General features: G+C 41.0%; 1 protein-coding gene across 6 annotated transcripts in view; it reads right to left on the bottom strand.

Moving 5' to 3' along the window:
• The window catches only part of rcor3 (REST corepressor 3), a 73,235-nt gene extending 55,861 nt beyond the window's left edge, over window positions 1-17,374 (bottom strand). For 3 of the 6 annotated variants that reach the window (XM_078229732.1, XM_078229734.1, XM_078229737.1), the window contains exons 1-5: window positions 17,033-17,361; window positions 16,789-16,845; window positions 11,005-11,082; window positions 3,179-3,231; window positions 889-1,050 (exon numbers count right to left, since the gene is read on the bottom strand). In XM_078229732.1, the coding sequence (XP_078085858.1) occupies window positions 889-1,050; window positions 3,179-3,231; window positions 11,005-11,082; window positions 16,789-16,845; window positions 17,033-17,162 (480 nt within the window). In that variant the 5' untranslated portion in view covers window positions 17,163-17,361. Of the gene's footprint in view, window positions 1-888; window positions 1,051-3,178; window positions 3,232-11,004; window positions 11,083-16,788; window positions 16,846-17,032 lie in introns of all 6 variants that reach the window. The other 3 variants (XM_078229733.1, XM_078229735.1, XM_078229736.1) reach the window with 2 other exon arrangements.
• Window positions 17,375-22,723: the final 5,349 nt, after the last annotated feature.

The raw sequence follows: 22,723 nt of genomic DNA, 5'->3' as shown, positions 1-22,723 counted from the left end.
TTGCGGGGCACCAGTGTTGAGGATAATCTTGGAGCAAGTGTCGTTACCTATCCTTACTGATTGCGGTCTGTGGGTTAGGAAGTCGAGGGTCAGCTGCACAGGGAGGAATCAAGCCATAGGCAACTGAGTTTGGAGATGAGTTTTATTGGGATAATGGTGTTGAAGGCTGAGCTGTAGTCAATAAATAGGAGTCTGACATAGGTGTCCTCATCAACTGCCTTCTAGAAATCTAAATACAGTACATCCATCGGTTCTCCTTTATCCACAGCATATGTTACTTCTTCAAAACTCCAATAAATTGGTCAAACATGATTTTCCTTTCATAGAACTATGTTGACTCTGCCTTATTACCCTGATTTTTTCCAAGTGCCTTCCTATAACATCTTTAATAATAACTTTTAACATTTTCCCTTCAATAGACATTATCGAACTGGCCTGTAGTTTCCTGGCAATTTGAACGGTTGCAGATTCAGAAGAAAGGAGCTGAGCAATGGCACCCAGGGGCAAGTGGAGGGTGGGAAAAAATAAACGGTTGAATTCTGTTTTCCTTAGGTTCAAATTATGTCAAACGGTGAAAATTTCTCATCTCCGAAATAGTTTGATCCATAATCACAGATTTCTTACAGCGCTGGAGGTGGTCATTTGGCCCATTGTGCCCGCACCAGCTCTCTAAATGAGCATTGTGACTTAGTGCCATTCCTCTGTCTCGTCTCCCCGCATCATCAACCCTGAAATCTTGCAGCAACAGTATTTGGCTTTTGTAGTAATATATTTAACATTCATTATTTTGGAAGTACCATTACCTTTTTCCAGCAGAACTCAACATTAATTCAATATCAAAATCGGTTGCCTTAAAATTTACAAAATGATTTGCAAAGGTTTAGTTACCATTTGCTGAATCCTGTGAAAACTTTTTCCATGAAAACTGAAGGCCTGTTCAAAGAGGACCTTGTCTTCTACAGTCCATTCATCTGGAAAAGGGGTGAAGTTAGGCAAGTCTGCCAATGACTTCTCAATGTTGTGTTTGTGCCAGAATAGCATTCCCAAAGCCTATGAAGTATACACAAAGTAACAAATTAGAAAACTATCTGCAAATTCATGCAATATTTGTCATCCATGCAAGTTATCAAATTCCATTCCAGGGCAGATTTTTCCCCTCCAAAGAGATACAGGACTTTTCTATCTTTGGGCAGGAGAGGGGGACAGGAAATAATACAGCACTATGAAGGCACTCAAGGGGATTCTTGGGAAAGTTCACATTTTACAAAATGCTAATTCTGTTCCTGATCCACTGCAATTTTGAACATCATACAGAAATTGCCTTTGCACAGCCAATTGTTTTCTCCTTTCTCATTCATGCCCCTTTTGTTTTTCTCCTCTCCTGAAGATGAGGTGCCAACTCTTACTTCAATAACAACAGATTTCAACCACCTCATCACCACCCCTCTCCCAGATAAGAAATGGCAACAACTTTAAAGTCTGAAATTCAACTCCAATCAATCTGAATGCGCCTTTATCCATTTTAACCGGAGAAGTTCAGGGATGGAAGAGGGCAGATGGGTAACCTGCTCGAGAGGTGGCAGTGGAACAGTAATTTAAGTATGCTAATGAAGGTGTGTACTCAGATTTTAGTAACCACATAGATTTAATGTCATGCAGCTGCAAGCCAGGCTTCCAAGGCATGGGAAACCCAACAGCCAAAGGGAGGGAAGAACTGCCAGATCCAGCAAGTAGTTGGTTTTCTGGTAATGATTAAAGGGTAGAAGTAAAAGTGCTTCCCTCCAGCTCCTCATGCTAACCTACCACAACTAACCTCCCTCTCTGTGACTGGCATTTCATGCTCCATCATCCCATGTACAGCCTCCCCACAATTTCTCCCATCTATCTATCCCCCATTCTGACTTTTCCACCCAACAGTTGGTCTGCCTCTTGAATTGGTTGGCTGCTGACCAGTTAATATGAGAAAAATTCAAATGCGTTGTTAAATTTTCAGGGCTTCCACATTTCATAGTCGCTACAAGTTACCTCCATAAATATTGGGGTCAGTAGCCAAATCAACAGTGTTCAGCACAGCTGATTCCAACCTTGTCCTCACCCCAAAAGAGAAAATGCTGGAAAATCTCAGTAGGTCTGGCAGCATCTGTGAGGAGGGAAAAGAGCTGACGTTTCGAGTCCAGATGACCCTTTGTCAAAGCTTGTCCTTACCTGATGTTTATAGAATCCTACAGTGCAAAAGGAGGTCATTTGGCCTATCAAGTCTGCACCAAACTCAATCCCACCCAGGCCCTATCCCCATAACCCCATGCATTTAACCTAGCTAGTCCCCCTAAGGGGTAATTTAGCATGGCCAATTCACCTAACCTGCACAACTTTGGATTGTGGGAGGAAACTGGAGCACCCGGAGAGAATGTGCAAACTCCACACAGACAGTGATCCAAGCCAGGAATTGAACCCGGATCCCTGGCGCTGTGAAACAGCAATGTTAACCACTGTGCCACCGTGCCAACCAGAAGTTTAGAAGTGCAGAGGGGTCACTAGATTGGAATCAGGAGTGCAAAATTTTAGGGATGATTTTCCCCATAACCCAAGTAGTTTGAGGGCAATTTTAATGTCCTAACAGATGTCCTGGTTGATTTCACTTAACTACACAAATCAGAAATGGAAGCTGGGGCCTTTCAATTTCATGGCAAGACATCACATGATGAATTTACTCGTTATCAGAGAGGCTCATCAATCAAATTTATGCAATAAATAAAAGATACAGGGAATGATTATGGGTACATTTGTACTACTGTACAACTCAGTGTAAAGTAATGTATTTCATGTCAAACCCCACCCTCGCACAATGATACTCTGACAAAACTGAACAATGCTCCCAACTTTGCACTGAAGTCAGCAACAGGCTCTTATTCTAAATTTACAATGCATAAGTTTTCTGACAATTTGCACCAATGTTATTTTTGTTTAGAATAGATGTGCATCTGACAAGGCAATAACATATAATTGATGATATTCAAACAGCCCAATCAATAAGATCCTACAGCTAAAATAGGGAGTTCTAAACATCAAACTGAAATGACTGCTTTCCGCTTGATATGGTTATTCATTAAGGGCTCTAAATACAAAGACTGCAATCTATCCTTCAAAGCAACTTCCAGAATATATTTTTTAAACAAACCTGTTCCACGTTGTAGCCATGCTTTTCCTTTGCTACAGCAATGTATTCATCCACTGGAAAAAGAAAGTGCCAAATTTTAAATAATTATTACGCAATCCATGGCCCAACATCAGCATCAGGTACTCTTAAAAGGAGAATTAACCTCCATCCATAGTGCAACACGACACCAATTCTTACCACAATCAAGATATTTTGATGACATTAGAAACCGGAGTAGGAAATATGCCTGTGATAAACCACTAATGGAATAAAAATCTCCTACCAATGTTCCTAAAGTGCTTGGCGGAAAAACAGCACAAATTAATATATTTATAAATCTCATGTGAAGATAACCCAATGAACTTGCTATTGTTAATTTGAATAGAAAACATCCATTAGTAATTATTAATTTGCACATACAACAGTTAACCTTTTAAAAATGCAAAATAATTTGTGCTTTCCAAATTGGTGAGATTTGCTTTCTAAATGGAGGGTAGGTATCACTTCCATCCAAAATGCTTATTGTACATGCCTTTTAAATTTGTACTTGATATGCACAGTTACTTTCTAAATGATATTCAATGAAATACACTAGACCAACAAGTAACTAAAGCAGAAAGTGTTCTGTTGACATCCATGCAATGCCATTAGTCAAGGGTTGCAACAAATCCAATAAGGGTCCGATGAATGGTTAGCTTGTTTTTAAAATACAGGATCTGCTGAGATTCATTAATTTAGCTGGTAGTATAAACGATACCGGGCATAGAATACTTTCAAAAAGGAAAAGGTTTCTCAATTCAGCACGCCAACTCTGCACCAGGAAAGGACAAGGAGAATCCTCCTGTCAAGAGATTAGCAAGGAGCATCTGCTAAGTTGAATGTACATTGTTGGAAAGCGTTTTAATCTACATCTGTCTAATGTTATACCTGACCTAGCTGCACCTGACACTAGTATTGAATGCTGAATCTGGAAAAATGGCACATTGACAGAACCACACTTTAATCAATACAATTTTTAAAAAAAAGAATTGTCCATAAGGAGTATCTTGAAATAAAACAGAAATGCTTTAAATGCACGGCAGGTCTACAGCATCTGAAGAGAGAAAAAATCAATTCTCAATATCGCTAATTCTAATGAAGAGTCTGCTCAAAAAGTTAAATGCCTTTTGTGTTTCTTCAGATATCAACAGACTAAAAATTTGACAGCAATTTCTGACTTTATTTCAAATCTTGGTGTATAAATCCAATGCTTAATCCATCCAATACACAAAGAAATGGAAAATGAAAACTGATCAAATCTACGTAAGTGTCTATGACGCATTCCTATTAACAATACTTACAGCCATGAAAATACTCAACTCCCTTTTCCCTTCATTAAGCAGAATCATGCAGAGATCAAACATCAGTTCAGATACTTATTTGATTCAGCCCGATTGCCACCTTATCTTTTTAAAATTATTTAAAAGTATTTTTCTGGGTGGGAGGGAGAGTTGTGAGGATGCAGACAAGTTGAGTGAATGGGCAAATGCAGTATAATGTAGATAAAATGAGAGATTATCCACTTTGGTAACAAAAACAAGATTATCAGAATGGCTATAGATTGAGACAGGGGAATGTGAAACAGAAGCTTCGTATTCTTGTACACCAGTCACTGAAAGTAAGCAGGCAGGTGCAGTAGACAGTGAAGGCGGCAAATGGAATGTTGGCCTTCATAGCGAGGGGATTCGAGTATAGGAGCAAGGTGTCTTGCTGTAGTTACGTTCAGGGCCTTGGTGAGACCACACCTGGAACAGTGCATGCAGTTTTGGTCTCCTTATCTGAGGAAGGGTGTTCTTGCTACGGAGGGAGTGCAGTGAAGGTTTACCAGACTGATTCCTGGGATGTTGTATTAATGTATGAGGAGAGATGGAGTCGGTTAGTAAATTAGAAGAATGAGAGGGGAATCTCATAGAAACCTATAAAATTCTAACAGTGCTAGACAGGGTAGATGTAGGAAAGATTTTCCTGATGGCAGGAGAGTCCAGAACCAGGGGTCACAGTCTGAGGATAAAAGATAAACTATTTACGCCCGAGATGAGGAGAACTTTATTCACCCAGAGAAAGGATATGGGGGGAAAACAGGAACAGGTTACTGAGTTGGATGATCAGCCATGATCACAATGAATGGCGCAGCAGGCTCAAAAGACTGGCCTATTCCTGGTCTTATTTTGTGTTTCTGTATTTTATGACTTGTTAATCCTAATATGAACCTGTCAAAGTCGATTTTGCCAGGTTATAAAACAATGCAACATTCACGCATCACTGTCATGTGAAATACATTTTTTCACACCCAGCATACATCACAACATTCTAAGTATTATATTCTAGTATATCTACAAAACAATCTTCAAGGGTTAAAAAGCCAAGAATTACAACCGGAGCTATTTTGATCTGGAGCCTAAAGTCTACAAGCAATTCACTGACTTCAAACAGATCATAGAAATTTGCAGCCAAAATGTGCATTTATATAGCATTATTAACATTCTAAAATGTCTCAATGAGCACCTAAGCCGTGGCCTTAAAAGGTAAACAAGTTTACAGCTTAACAAACACACAGTACTCATGACCAGTACCAAAAAAACATTTTTAAAATATATTGCATATAGTGTATGCCTACTTCAAGGATTACACATATAAAATGTCATGCGAAAAGCCAGTTTGACCTACAATTAACCTGATAAATTGCTAAGATGAATGAGCTTCCAACTGATCTGAACAAAGAGCAGCAACTTCAGCTGCTTGTCTTAAAAAGGACATTTGAAGTTGGATGCAGCTACCATTCTACGAGCAGATTAAAACATTATACTTTACATGATATAATGCTCTCATCATTATAAAACAGCATATCATCTTTATGATTACCTGTCTATAAACATTTGAACTCCTGTTGTCACATATTTTGTCTCACTGCTGAGACAATATTTTCCAATAAGTTTCTATTTCTTTGCTCTCTCCATTCAATTCTACACCACCCATGTCAGTTTGATGATGAACCAACCAAAATCAATCAAAAATACATTGCCAGTCAGCACTCCAGCCTCTACATCCCGTCAGAACTGGGATGAGACTGGGTGTCCTACATAGGTCATAGGATCCTAATTTGCATAAACAGATGAGGCTTCTGCCTCATTCTGGTGTGCACTTTGATTGTCCAAAAAACTGCTGCATTGAAATCAAAGAACATATTGACCCGATCATTTTTAAACTCCTTTGCCACTTAGTTTCTGTCAGACAACAAAATTAAAATGTACCCTAGTTATAATTGTTACTCCTGGGCATGTGCAGCAGGCTTAGATAAAGAAAATGGATGAGGGAAATAACAGATGTTTTGAGTGATTAATTTGCTTTAATTATTGATCTACTTGACTGGCCATTCAAGATTGGATATGGGAAACGTTAATACATGAAACAAGTTTTTTTTAAATACTTTTCCAATTCAATCAAATCAAATCCAATTCAGAGTCTCAACAAGTTGAGACATTTCTGATCCAGGCTGACAAGACAGGGCGAGCGACCAAACCACCCTGTCCTGGGCCTGATCTACATGAGCCAAGCTGATTGGAGAAGGGGGAGGTTCCTCCTCCAAGACTTGAGCTAATTTGCATCTTAGCCAAAAGGCCGAGATGCCGCTTTTAAAAATTGCTTCATATGAAACATATGAAGCCTCAGCGTAACCTAATGACCTCGACCAAGTGCGGCCGACCATGGGCTGCCATCCATACACTTGAGCTTAGCCAAAAGGCCGAGAAGGAAACAAGTGGATTGGAAGTAGACATGGAGAGAAAATTTTCTACTTCTGAGTTCCAGCCCCAAATCTGTCCACTTTTATAGAAAATGTTAGTTGCTGCAGGCCATGTTTACTCAGACAAATGTCGGACATTCGCTTCGCCTGGGAGGCAGGATTGCAAATTAGATACAATAATGAGGCTGACAATCTCTGATCAAACCTGTTTTGCAGGTTTTATAGTGGGCAGCCAAATTTTCCAGGTCTCAGTAACTGAAGCAAGGCGAGATATGCCTTTGCAGCACTTCTTGTGGGCTAGGAGTGCTCCCTAAGCTCACCCAGAACAGTATCATGGATCAGATCTACTTGGCCCTGTGTGGCTGCTCCCTGCTCAACTGGAAGCCAAGCTTGCCAATCGGGTTGTCTTCCTGGTGCTGAACCTGTCAGGAGTCTAAAGAGTCTAAAGAAGTTTCCCATCTGAAGCTCCACAAGCCCCCCCAACCCTCTCACCCATCCCGTTTACAAGACCCATCCCTATTAATATCCAAGCCAATTCTTTTTGCAGGTTTTTAGTTTTCTAGCTACCTCCCACATTTTTCATTTGGACATTTCCTACAGGACTGAAAGCGATTATTTTACATTTTTCTTAGTTTTTAGACAGTACACATAAGACACTGACAGAACTAACAGTTAAATGATTCTTAAAACAAGAGAATAGCTTACACATATGCGTATACAGTAAGAGAATTAAACAAGTAACTATTGTAAAACATGTATGATATTTTAAATGTATTTTAAGTATTATATGAATCATTGTTCACTTTGGCCAAAGCAAGTTACCAAAAGGCATAATGGGAAAGGCAAATAGTTCAGAACCAAAGATCTGGGAACCCATTAGCTAGCAAAACTCATATCTGGAAGATTCTTATGAGGGAACATATTTTCAAACATAATGAATAGGTTCAGACACTGCCCAAACACAGAATAGATATGCCCCTGGACACAGGAACACATGTCTACTCAGCTCGACAGTGAGCCGGTGGGAACATCCACTTTGACCTTTACGGTGGCGTCTACCGTAACCAGGTAACAGGGAAGTAACTTTAGCCAAAAAGGAAGTTAGCATCTGAGTTTAATGGACGAATTAAATACCATCAAGCTGGAAAGTACAATGCAGTTGGCGGAGATACTTGAGAGATTTGTATTGATGTGTGTATACTAAATGAAATTAATTTCAAATTAATGAAAGGCAGGGAATCTGATAAAGAAAATGTATAACTTCTGTTTTTACTGATAACTTCAGAACTTGTCCGAGAGGTCCGGGTGTTTTGTATCTGTCACCATCAAGTTAACTTCTCCCATTGATCACTGGTCTTTAATAAGTTTTTACCTTTTGTACTGTGACATTGGTTTCCTGAATCTAATTGCCACCTCGTCAAAAACCCCGTTAACAAGCACAAATTCAGTTTAGCTGCTGTTCTCAATTGAGCTATCAATAAAGTGCATGACACAAAGTGTGAAGTCCACATGACAGCAAATATGAACCATCATGTAATACATTTAATACACTACTCAGAATTATCAGACAATATAATACTTTTGCCAAAACAATGCACCATGTAACACACAGAGTTTTAAGTTAACATAATATCCTTTGTGGGCCAGACAGTTTAATTGCAAAATAAATAAATTGAGCCTAATTTTATTTGGTAAGCGATCCTCAAGGTTGGAGTGTGCCGAGTACCACCCAGTATTTTAAAACTTTTATATCCATAGCAATGATCCCCTGATTGATAATGCATTGCGCAAGGCAAGTTCATAATGACAGAAATGTTGTGTCATACTGTACACAATTTATTTTTTTGCCAAGGTGACATTGTGAATCTTTCACCACAGATTAAACAAACAAAACAGGAGCTCAGAATACAACTGCTGTTCAAACTGCAGGTCTTAAAAATAAGCACAACTGATCAAGTCAATTGAGAGGATATAGACATTGAGATGATATTTGGAGCTGCGTTATTCAATAGAAAACATTGAACTGGGGTGTGGCTAAAGGAATAATACTATTTTAGCCAAATGCACTCATTTTATCAGAATATGTCTTACATATGCTCACATAAGGTAAATGCACTCAAGCATCTATTACCTTTCAGTAACCAAAGCACATGTAACAATCCAACTTGCACATGCTTTTCATCTTGCCATTCTACCAACACTCGAACAAAACTAAAATACATGTGCATATGCCATGAGAATGAGTAATGATGTTACATACCTAGTGATAGCAAGTATGGAATTTTATTTTTAATAATCAAAAATGCAATTCATCATATCTGAATTTCTAATTAGCTACATGTTTTTGATTTGATTTATTATTGTCACATGTATTGGTATTTATGAAAAGTATTGTTTCTTGCACACTATACAGACAAAGTATACCGTTCATAGAGAAGGAAAGGAGAGAGAGTGCAGAATGTAGTGCTACAGTCATAGCTAGGGTATAGAGAAAGATCAACTTAGTGCGAGGGAACACTGCTTTAATATCTCACTATAATTTGATTTGATTTATTGTCACATGTATTACAGTGAAAAGTATTGTTTCTTGTGAGCTATACAAACAAAGCACACCGTTCATAGAGAAGGAAACGAGAGAGTGCAGAATGTAATGTTACAGCTATAGCTAGGGTGTATATCAAGATTATTTATCATTTACCTTTTAAAAATCATGTGCACTAGATACTTCAGTGCAACTGCGAACTAAGGAACAAGATATGGACAGGCTCATCCAGCAGCATATTCAAGCAAACCCAATTTACCCACTGTACCTGATGGGCACTAAATCTAATACACCTGGTAATGATTATATGAATTTTGAAGACATAAGGATCTGGGATCCCTAATCTAGTTAATAGTGGTGGATGCATTGCACGCCTGATGATTTAGTTAAATCTGTACTGTGACAGAGTGACTCAAACTGCCTGAAATCTCCCTCAGCTTTTTGAACCATCAACAAATAAGGCAGTTGGCAAGTAAAGATTTCAAAAAGGTTTAATTAGCTGTACCTGGGCATAAAATCTGATAAAAACAGCAGATAATGCTTCTCGGCACTCTGCTCCTTGTATAAATAGTTAAGCACAATTTAATGAGATGCAAAAAGTTTATTGAATGGACCAAAGCAGCAAATCCACTTCATGTGTTATAATGAATTCAATGGTAATATGGGCAAGATTAGCATGGTCAAATCAAGCATTATGAACGGTGTAGTAATGTATTAAAAGCTGTATATCCAACACACAGATTCATGCTTGGTTACCAATGCAAAAACAACCTTGAACTGGATTCTTTTGAGTTGCAGGCAAAAACTGACAAGCGCAATCAAATCTGCCAAGACTCCTAGTTAAGCAGTTAGCCTCAATAATCTGAGCCTATACAAACTTAACAACACTTGTGCCTTACAGGAGACATAATTCTCCTCTACAACATTCTACATTGTGGATTACATTAAGTAACACACCTATTTTGCTACATTTAGCTTCCTTTGAACATTACACTGGCAAATATACCAAATCATACAAAATGGTGATGAAAGATATTCAATTTGTTAAAGGGACACGATGATCTAGTTTTTCTTTGGAGCAGAAAATAGATGTATTTGCAAATATAAAACTTAATTTTGACAAGTATTTGCACACTTGAATCTACCAGTCTGGTATTCCAAGTTCAAAGTGCCCACAGCATGGAAAGGTTTCCACAGTCCACAAAATGTTTATTGTACCTGTAATCATGTGTTTCTGTAGTATTCCCTACCTACCGCTTTACAGGCTGCAGTTTAAAAGTTCTAGTCGTATGACAGAAACTGAATGTTGCAATGTTTACCAAACTCTCTGATCGGACATCAGACTTGAGAATCTGGCCTATAGTTTCCATAGGTCCTGGACTTTAGATCAATAACCTTTTCACACCCTGAAAATAATTACAAATTTGAAGAATAATTTCATATATAGAAAAATGATTCGCGGAAATAGCATACAAGACAGCTACTATATTATAAAGAAGTAGAATAGATTATTAAATTACTTACACTTTACATCTGGAATGACATGATAAGGGGACCAAACCAGCATGCCACCAATTTCCTTATCACTATACTTTGTAGCACCTGAAAGAAAATTAAGTAAGCTGCTTTAAAGTGAGTTTGAGAAACGGCTTTCAGACATCAAGACTATGACTTCCATAATTGATGCATGACTATCACTCACAGAGGAATATCTCCCTTCTACAAAGATGGATTTATTGAGGTACAAATGCAGTTCTATATTTGCGCTTGTTAAAAAAATCTAATTATAAATACAATGGGCCAGATTTGCATCTCTCAATGGAGGGGAGAATTGAGTTGTAAACATAGGAACAGGAATACATCATTCAGCCCACTGAGCTTGCTCTGCTATTCAATGCGATCATGGCTGATCAGACATTTCTTACACCCATTATCTGTGTAACTCTTTACATCATTAATCAGAAATCCATCAACCTTAGTTTTAAACATACATAGGATGGGACTTTCTGGCCACACTAACCCCAAGACCGGAAAATCCCACCCGAGGTCATCGGACCTTTGCACGGTCCACCCCTCGCGATTTCCGAGGCGGGTGGGACAGGAAAATTCCGCTCATAATGTCTGAGCTTCTACAGCCCCCTGGGGTAGAGAATTTTAAAGATTCACAACCCTCAGCGTAAACAAATTCCTCCTCTTCTCTGTTCTAAATGGCATCATTTTATTTAGAAATTGTGCCCCCGGTTCTGGACTCCAGAACCAAGGAAAACATCTTACCTACATCTACCCTGTCTATTCCCTTACTTATTTCATAGGTTTCAATGAGATCACCTCTCATCCTTTGAAACTCTTTAGAATACAGGCCCAGTTTGCCAAATCTCTCTTCATAAGACAGTCTTGCCATCCCCTGGAACTGGTGAACCTACGTTGAACTCCCTCTATGGCAATAGTATCCTTTCGGAGGTAGGGCGTAAAACTGCACACAGTACTCCAGGTGCGGTATGACCAAACTTTTACACAATTGAACCAAGACCTCATTACTCCTGTACTCAAATCCTCTTGCGACAAGGGCCTATGTTTCATTGGCCTTCCTAATAGCTTGCTGCACCTGCGTGCTAGCCTTCAGTGACTTGTGGAAAGGACACCCAAATGCCTTTGTACAGCTGCACTTTCTAATTTCTTGCCATTTAGGAAATAATCTGGACATCAATTCCTGCTACCAAAATGGATTATGTCACATTTTTCTCCATTATATTTTATCTGCCATATTCATGCCCACTCTCCAATCTGTCCAAATCCTCCTGGAGCCAGTTTACATCTTCCAGACAACATACATTCCCACCTAGCTTTATATCATCTGTGAACTTGGAAATATTACATTTTGTCCCCACATCTAAATCATTGGCATATATTGTGAACAGCTGAGGCTCAAGTACTGATCTTTGCAGTACCCCACTAGCCACAGCCTGCCAAAGCAAGAATGACCTGTTTATTTTTACTCAGTTTTCTGTCTGTAAGTCAATTCACAATCCATCTTTCAACACTCTGGGATGCATAACATTAGATCCCAGGGCCTTCATCTATTAATTACTCCAATACAACCTTCTTACTGATACTAATTTCCTTCAACTGCGTATTCTCCCCAGTCCCTTGGATCTCTACATCTGGGAGATTTCCCGCATCTTCCTTAGTGAAAACAGACTTCTCTGCCATTTCCCTATCCCCCATTACAAGTTATCCTGACTCTGCCTGTAATGGACCCCATTTGTCTTGGTCAAATGCTTCCTTTTTACATACCAATAGAAGTTATAAAATATTTTGCTGGGAAAACAACTTTCCTGTGCCGATCCCAACCCCATGCCATTTTCATGCGATCTTCAGGCAGGTCAGCATGGCCTTGGGTACAAAATGCACAGCAATTCTTACAAGGTCAGGACCCCACTGAGATGGCCATTGGAAATTGCATTTCCTCCCGCATGCTACTTTCAAGTGCTGGTGTCGGAAGCCCTAAAAACTCACTCCCTGCAAAGTTTGTGACAGCAAAGGCTAATGAGACGTTGGGAAAATTCTGACAGGTGTTAAATGCTTTGACATCTTTAAATGTCATTATTTAATGCTATTTTTCAATGTAGATGTATTTTGAATGCAGTGATTCATCATAGAGATCTGCACTGCAAAAGTAAGTTGACCCTTACATTGTGCAATTGTCATCCGTTACTGTACTTTTCCAATAGTCAGAAGTGTCATAATGCATTACAAATGTGAAAATGTTCCATCAGCCTTTGCTGTCATATTTTGTATTGTGATTCGAGTCAATTGACAGCTCTGGCTTTAAAAACGATTTCTTTTGAAAGTTTAAAATATCTCTGCACCTGCTCCCCCTCCATTGAATGAATGCAATCTTCTTTGAAATGGAATACCAGTCTGTTTTGTCAGTTTCAGCAATATAGCAGGAAGGTTTTGTTAGGCCAGCAATAGTCATTATGAATTCATGGCTGAATTTCAAAAGCCAATAATGGCTTCAGCTCAGTAGATGGTTGGTTGATTGGAATTGGAACATTTGAGGCTGTATTAACAGAATATGCCTTTGATGGAATTTACTGTTTGTTTACAAGCCTAACAGGCATTTCCAGGGTTACATTTTTTCTACTGGTTTAGCTTTTTTTCTATTGTGTTTGAATTCAGCATTTTATTATATTGTTAGAGGCTTGATTTTTTTTCAAATGTTTCAAAAATACTTCCCATTGCATAGTATTGCATGATTCCTGTGGACTGTGCAAAGTACATACTAGGTGAATGGCTATGAAGAATACATGGGGGAATATGGAAGATAGGTCGGCACGGTAGCACAGTGGTTAGCACTGCTGCTTCACAGCTCCAGGGACCTGGGTTCGATTCCCGGCTTGGGTCACTGTCTGTGTGGAGTTTGCACATTCTCCTCGTGTGTGCGTGGGTTTCCTCTGGGTGCTCCGGTTTCCTCCCACAGTCCAAAGATGTGCGGGTTAGGTTGATTGGCCATGCTAAAATTGCCCCTTAGTGTCCTGGGATGCGTAGATTGGAGGGATTAGTGGGTAAAATATGTGGAGGTAGGGCCTGGGTGGGATTGTGGTCGGTGCGGACTCGATGGGCCAAATGGCCTCTTTCTGTACTGTAGGGTTTCTATGATTTTAAAAGGTGAGGGGCTCTTTACTGTAGTTTCTAACCAGCCTGCCTCCACACCTACACTGCTCACATATGCAATGGAGTATTAACCTGATTCCTGTGTAAAAAGACAAAAATTCCATGCAAAGTCACACATAGGTCAGGTATACATTTCGGAAGGCACGGAAGTGCACAAGTCAGGTTTTCACAAGCCCACACAAATATCGGGGTAAAATTTCAGTTTTTACTGATGGAAATTTTAACTTAAGGACCCTCATCATCACTTAGTAAATCTGCCATCTTGAATAGAACTATGAAGTACTTACCCACAAAAGTCACAATGTATGCCACATCTATGTTAAATTACATATGATCTAAAGGAAGTGGGAATGCTCAGAACACTAGGCTAGTGACCACACTCCAGTCAGGGTTCCCTTTCCTGTTCTGCTGTAAAAGGGGCATCAGGTAATGTTTGATTATGAATAACCTGCTGATACTCAACCTAGAGGCTTATGTCTGAAGAATGACCAACTGGACAAAAGAATTAAGTGTCCGCAGTGCTGATGCTGCAGCGACAGTCAGTACTTCTTAAAGAGAATGAGGGGAAAATATTCTAAATGCATTCACTTAAGCATTGCTATTACAATATTACATGCTGCACTTGGAATTAGATAAAGATACAGGACAGAAACTGGACATAAGCCCAACTAGTCCATTCAGTCATTTTTATTTCATATATCTAGCATCTGTAGTACTTTGCTTTTATTTCAGAAAGATAAAGTTTGGTACAAGATTAAACATAACAACCAACATAACAAAAGAAACAACTTGCCGAGCAAAAAAGTCAACGATAAATTGATAATCGTAAAAATGAGTAATAAACAAAGGTGGCAATTAGAATGTGAAAGGGTGAGACTGTGTGTGTATGTGTCCAGTTTGTTCTATGACTTGGGTTCCTCACTCACTAACTTTCACCCAGTATGATCGTCTGAAAGTGGATAGTGTCTTCTAGTGTCAAGGTGAATGAGAGCACTGAAACTGGAAGTGCACCAGAAAGATATTCTCTACTCACCCCTCCCTCTCATTCACACGCGCCTGCTCGTCCATCCCGTGCTCATCACTTCCCCCCCCTCAAGCATGTGCTCTCGCCCCTCCCTCATTATCTCTCTTGAGCGTGCTCACCTCTCCCTCCAGACAACCTTGCCCCATCCTCATCACACCTCTCACCCAAGCACTTCAAGGACTGCATGGAAGGGCTCCACAGGCCTCAATGTGGCCCACATGCCAGATAAACCCTTTCTACATAAACACAAAAGACGCTACTGCCTGTGATACCTCCACAGGGTAGCTCACCCTACTGCAATTTCAACTTTAGGCCACCTGCCCTGCAGTGCTCCATGAGGAAGTGGTTAAGGAAACAGAGAAAGGCTTCCCTCCAGCTCTCCAGAATGACTAAATAAAATTTTCTTGGCAGTCATATCATATATCCTTAGCAAGGTTGGCCGTCCTTGCAGACTAATTTCAGGAAGGGGGCCTAAAACGCGCATTCAGCACCTTCTACATAAATCAGGGACCTAAACTGTTTTAGGTTGTCCAACTAAATTTGGATCTGCACTTTTTTCTGTCATTCACAGTGCACTGGGTATCAGTCCACAAATGAGTCTCATTGTGTCCAGGGATTCTGAAATGTATTCTCACAGTTCACAATTTAAGTAGTTTCATTGTTTAGATATTAATGCTTTAAAGAAATACGTGCACGTAAGCACGTTCATCTAGATTTTGCTGTTGGCAAATTTTGCCCATTGGGAAAAAAAACATGGTAGTTGCTTTTGTCTGCACTGTTTTAGCTAAACTTGCACGGAGGATAAGAGCCGGCAAATAGGAGAAAAGTAAGCTGATAAAGAACTCAACGGGGACATAGCCAGTCACGTTCAGTAACAGGGGCTCCAGCAAATAGATCTCAGCAGCCTCGTTCTCTGACTTGCGGACTCCGGGGGGGTCGCCTAACTGGCCCGACACGACCACTGCGCAGGCGCCAGTCACGACCCGGCCACTGCGCACGCGCCAGGGGCGCCAGGCCTTCCCCCCCCAAAAAAAATACGCAGGCGCTCCGGACGCCAGTCCACGACCCGGACCACTGCGCAAGCGCTCGGGGCGCCAGTCACGATCAGGACCACTGCGCAGGCGCCAGTCGCCAGGCCCGAGAAATGCGCAAGCGTGAAGGGGCTCCCGTCTCGAGCACTGCGCACGAGCGAGGTGGGGCCACCAGGACCGAACAGTGCGCACGCGCGGGGGCACCCTGCCTATTTAAAGAGTTGGTTTCCTGCCTAAATCGGGCTCGATTCACCCGTCACACGGAGCCTCTCTCAACACCCCCCCCTCCCCCCCCCCCCAAACAAAAAAAACACCCCTAGTACAGCAAGCAAGCCACTTGGTTACGCTTCCTCGCGTACAGAACTCGCCAACCAAGTTTAAACTGTGAACGCCTCCCCCAGCCACCCCCTCCTCCCTCAGCTCCCTCCACTAGTCCCTACAGTCGGGAGGAAGGGGGGGTCACGTACACCCAGAGCCGAGGCTACCAACCCACACCTTCAGTTCCAGAACAATCTAGGCTCACATTAAACTAACAAAATTATCATCATCATCACGGATTGAGGATAATTCTTTTACCGGGATTAAATTCCGGAATGGATGCTTGATAATCAGAGCCCACTCGCATTCCGACATCTGTAACGATAACAAGGAAATAAATTTTTTTTAAAAAAACATACATCAGAAGGATGCGAAATGACAAGAAAACAAGACGGCGTCCGGCTACCGACGCCGAACACAGCTCGAGGTTTAAAGAATTCAACGGCGACGAATGAAGTTTGATTTTGGGGGGGGAAAAAAATCGCATAGCGTTCGAGGCTACCACCGTGCTCGTCGTCGCTGCCACTCTCCTCGGAATAATGTCCATTGGAAGAGGCTCCAGCCGGGCTCTTGGTGCCGTTTGATCGGCCTTTCCCCAGGTATTCCGACCCTTTCTCCATCATCCCGGGCATCGCAGAGACGGGAAAAAAAAACCGTTTTTTTAAAAAAAAAAGTAAAAACAATAATCAATGCAAGAATTGAGGGGGTGGGGAAGAAAATTGCAACCGGACGGGAGTTGCAAACAATGGAAGGCCCGCGGGGGGGAAGGGGAGGGGAAAGAGAGAGAGCGAGAGAGAAAGGGGGACGGACAGCAGCGAAACTTCTTTGGGCGCGGAAGAAGATTGACAAGCGGAGCGGCGGCTCACAGCAGGCAGCCTGAGCACAGGGAGGGAGGTCATTCCGCCCCCGCCTTCCATCCACCCTCCTCCTCCCCCGGGTCCTACTGCCCGCCCGTCACTTGCATCCCCAGCAAATTGCCGCCGAGCAATCACTGGGCGCGGTGACTATCCCCAGCTCCCTCCCCTCTCCCCCCGCTTCAGTCTATCGCACTCTTTTCTTTCTCTCTCTCACTCCTCGCTGCGGAGGACGAGCTGTCAACCGCACCCGTCAGCGGCGAAGCGGCCCCAAAAAAAAACAAAAGAGTGACTTGATGGGTTTTTCTTTCACTTAAAAGGGCTTTGCTCTTGTTGGATAACCAATATCACATATAACATGGTTACTAATCCAACTTAAGTAGAAAATACAGCTCTAGAACAATAATACAGCATTGAAGTTTAGAAAATTTCACTATTTTATGTGCTGCAAATCAATTAAGATGTCACAATAAACAAGATGAACAAAATACAGGAATTTGTTGTCAAACTCACATATCACCAATTATATTAATCTATGAAATGAATAAAAGTTTTTGCATCTACCACTGATCTCTCCAATACATCTGAACTGCACCAATCCAGTTTATTACAAAAGGGACAAGCTCAATATAAAATACTAATATCCTGTGTAAGATGCATGCCTTCAACATGTAATGTTTGGGTAGCAGCAAGTGTTTCCCCGAATTGTCTCTCAAAATGTAAATAATAGATAACCAGAAATTTCACATTTCCACACCGGTTAAATGCGGGCAAAGTCACCATACATTATCATCAAATTCACTACAGTTGTACAAATATTCTGATTAATTAAAATGGCCTACTTTTTTTCTCCTTGATTTTATTTAATAAGATTTATGTTTTCTTAGATAAGGTACGTAAATTCTGGACAACGCAACACTGCACTTCTGTCTCTCAGCATGAGCGTCAGGCATAGGGAAATGAGTTGAAATTATCCAAACTCACGTTAGTACAATACTTACGCCTAGCAGAAACGGGAGACTCCTATACAAACCTAGGCCTCAAAAGTATGATGATTTCAGTAGATTAACTCACAGTCAATTCCCAAAATACTAGGTGCACTGCAGCAGATCAGCGAGGTTTCTTCAACAGCACTTATCAAACTTGTGACTTCTACCATCTAGAAGGACAAGGACAGCAGATACATGGGAACCACCACCTCCAGGCTCCTGCCCAAGTTACACAACATCCTGACTTGGAAAGCTATCACCATTCTTTAATCAGCGCTTGGTCAAAATCCTGGAAGTTCTTAACCTAGCGGCATTCTGGGAGTATTTTCACCATCCCGCAACTGTTCAAGAAGGCAACTCACCAGCATCTTTTCAAGGGCAATTAAGGATGGGCAAAAAATCTGGCCTAGCCAGTGATATGCCATGTCTTCTGGAGTAATAATCAAAAGAAAGACTTTTAAGAGGAATTTTGTGTCATGGGAATGATCCGGTTCAGGAAGATTGCCTTCCATTCTCAATTTGTAAGATTACCTAGTTGTTTGTGTGTTCCTGCTGCTGTATGTTGACTGCCCTGATTGTCTTCCTTTACAATAATGACCACACTTCATTACACTTCATGGTCTTTCCACTGTGGAAATAATGAAGGAATGCGTTTTCTTGCTTTTGACAATATTAATGAAAAAAATAAAATATGCTAAACAATAACATTGCTCTTTGTTATTTGCTAAAATTGTCAAATAGAAAAAATACACCCTTTTTTGTTGTCATATCAATATTCATTCTGATTAATTATATTTCTCATTCTGAAATCGGTCTATTCAACAAGTAAAACAATGTTCTGGCTACCAGTCTTGGCTGAGTGATAACACTTCCAGCTTTAATCCTGAAACTTCAGGATCTGAGACTTGGAAGTGAGGCTTGAGTGCATAGGTTTATACTTGACGAGTAATGAGGGAGCATTGTACTGTCAAAACTTATGGAAAAACAGACTTTTTGAAAATTGATGCATTCCTTGCTCATGTTGCAGAAATTTTAAACTAATTTGGTAGGGAGGAATCACAGAGTAGATAGATGGAATTTTACCACAGGCCTCCCAACAGTTGAGAGCAAGGTTCGGTCAGGTATAGAAGGAAAACTAGGTCAATCCAGGAGGCAGAGAAAACATGGGCATGATAAAGCACATGGGAGGATTGGAAGGCTAATTTTTTTTTATTCATTTGTGGGACATGGATGTCACTGGCTGGTCAGCATTTATTGCCCATCCCTAGTTCCCCTTGAGAAGGTGGTGGTGAGCTGTCTTCTTGAACAATTGAGTGGCTTGCTAGGCCATTTCAGAGGGCAGATGAGAGTCAACCATATGGCTGTGGCTCTGGAGTCCAGCTAGTCCAGACCAGGTAAGGGCGGCAGATTTCCTTCCTTAAAAGCCATTAGTGAAACAGATGAGTTTTTCTGACAATCGACAATGGTTCCATGGTCATCAGTCAATTCTTAATTTCAGATTTTTTTTATTGAATTCAAATTCCACTATCAGCCATGGGGGTATTCACACCCAAGTCCCCAGAACATTAGCTGAGCTTCTGAATTAATAGTCTAGCGATAATACCATTAGGCCATTGCCTCCCCATTGCATCTATTTAAATGCAAGGCAGATGAACTTAAGAGTGTTAATCAGCACCTGGAAGTACGATATTGTTGCAATCACTGAAACATGGTTGAAAGAAAGGTAGGACTGGCAACTAAACTCTCCAGCGTATAGAAATTTCAGGCATGATGGGGGGAGATGTAAAAGAGGTGGGCTTGCATTATTGATAAAAGAGACCAGCACTGCAGTAATGAAGGAGGACATCTTAGAAGGTTCTTCAAATGAGGCCATATGGGTGGAGCTGAGAAAAAAAAAGGGTGATCACTTTGCTGGAATTATACTACAGGCCTGCCAACAGTCAGAGGGAGACAGAAAAGCAGAAATGTAGGCAAATCACAGGGAAATGTGAGAGGAATAACGTTATAGTAGTAGGGAATTTCAACTTCACCAATATTAACTGGAATCACCCTAGTGTGAAAGGATTAGATAGGGTGGAATTTTAAAAAGTGCATCAGGAGAGCTTTTTGTGCCAGTACGTAGATAGTCCTACTAGAGATGGACAGTTCTAGACCTAATCCTAGGGGATGAATCCGGGCAAGTGGCCAAAGTGTCAGTGGGCGAGCATTTTGGGGATAGTGACTATAACTTTGTAAGTTTCAAAATCATTATGGTAAAGGATAAGGATAGTCCAGAAATTGTGTCTGAATTGTGGGGAGGCCAATTCCATTATCCTTAGACAGAATCTAGCAAACATAGATGGGGAGCAGCGACTTACAGATAAATCTATATTTGGAAACTGGGAGTCTTTTTAAAACGAAATAATGAGAGTTCAGAGCCAACATGTTCCTTTAAGAGGGTAGGGCAAGGGTGGCAAGTCCAGGGAACTTTGGATGTCAAGGGATATTGAGGGCTTGATTAAAAAAAAAGGGAAGCATTTGGTAGAGACCCTTCAGGAGTATAGGGAGTGTAGAAGGGTGTTTAAGAAAATAAATTAAGAGGGCAAAGAGGAACCACAAAATATCATTGGCAGATAAGATTACGGAAAACCCCAAGGCATTTTGTGAGTATATTAAGAGCAAGAGATGGCCAGGGAAATAGTTGGGCCTGTTAGAGACCAAAGGGGCAATCTGTGCATGGAGCCAAAAGATGTGGGCAAGGTCTTAAATTCATATATTTTCTTTGTATTTATTATTGAGAAAGGCATTGAAGCTGGAAATTTCAGTTGGGACGATGAAGTTCTAGACCACATAGAAATTAATAAGGAGAAGAGGAGATATTAGATGTTTTAGTGGGCATAAAGGTGCATAAATTCCCAGGGCTTTATGTGATGTATACCAGACTGTTACGGGAGGCAAAAGAGAAGATAGCAGAGGCCCTGATGAAGATACTTAAATCTTTGCTGGTCACAGGTGAAATGCCAGATGACTGGAGGATAGTTGTGGTACCTTTATTCAAGAAGAGCAGCAGGGATAAGCCTAATATTTACAGTCAGCTAACTATGTCTGATCAATCCTGCCTTTCCAATTCTTGACTACAATTGGAAATTGTAGGGAAATTATTGGAAAGAATTCTGAGGGATATGAATTTTTTAAATGCGTCCAGCAGAGCTTTTTGTGCCAGTATGTTGATAGTCCTACTAGAGATGAGGCAGTTCTAGATCTAATGCAAGGGAATGAAGCCAGACAAGTGTTCCAAGTGTCAGTGGGTGAGCACTTTGGGGAGAGTGACCAGAACTTTGTAAGTTTCAAAGTCATTATGGAAAGGGATAAAGATAGTTCAGAAATCAAGTGTCTGAATTGGGGGAACGACGATTTCAATATCATTAAACAGAATCTGGCAAACATAGATGGGAGCAGCTGTACTTACAGATAAATCTTCATTTGAAAAGTGGGAGTCTTTTAAAAATGAAATAGTGAGAGTTCAGGGCCAACACATTCCTTTAATAGTGAAGGGCAAGGGTGGCATGTCCAGTGAATCTTGGATGCCAATATGTAGATAGTCAACAATTGGAAAGGCAGGATTGATCAGGCATAGTTAGCACAGATTTGTTGATGGGAGATCCTGCCTAGCTAATTTAGTTGAGTTTTTGCAAAGGTAAATAAATATATTGATGAGAATAGTTCAGTTGGTGTGGTTTACATGGACAAGATCTCACATGGAAGGCTGGTCCAAATGGTTAAAGCCCATGGGATCCAAGGCAAGTTGGCAAATAAGATCCAAAATTGTCTTCATAGAAATCATAGAAACCCTACAGTGCAGTAGGAGGCCATTTGGCCCATCGAGTCTGCACCGACCACAATCCCACCCAGGCCCTACCCCCACATATTTACCCGCTAATCCCGCACGGTCGGGCGTTCTGTGTTGCTGTCGGGCTGTGTTTTGGCTTCGCTGGTCATTGGATATCCAGACCCTAGTGGATAGGTCGAAGGCCGGTAAGTGGATGATGTCCCTAGGGTCGGGGTCGCGGACGAGCCAGTGGTCGGGTCCGCGCATTGGGGTCCACTGGGTCACCGCCAGGTTGGGATCTTCCTTCAGAGATCGGAGGATCTCTAGACCTGCAAGTAGATTTAAAAGAACAGTGTTAGTGATTGTTACTATAATTAGTAAGTTGGCGGATGACGTGAAAATGTGTGGTATTGTTGATAGGAGGATAATCATAGGCTTCAGATTGATATTGATCAGCTGGTAAGTTGAGCAGAGCGATGGCAGATGGAATTTAATCCTGATAAGTGTAAGGTAATACAGTTTGGGAGGTCTATTAAGGGTAG

This window comes from Mustelus asterias, chromosome 15 (genome assembly GCF_964213995.1).
Source record: "Mustelus asterias chromosome 15, sMusAst1.hap1.1, whole genome shotgun sequence".
Lineage (NCBI taxonomy): Eukaryota > Metazoa > Chordata > Chondrichthyes > Carcharhiniformes > Triakidae > Mustelus > Mustelus asterias.
The sequence above is the reverse complement of the archived record's forward strand: the minus strand, read 5'-3'. Positions and strand labels throughout refer to the sequence as shown.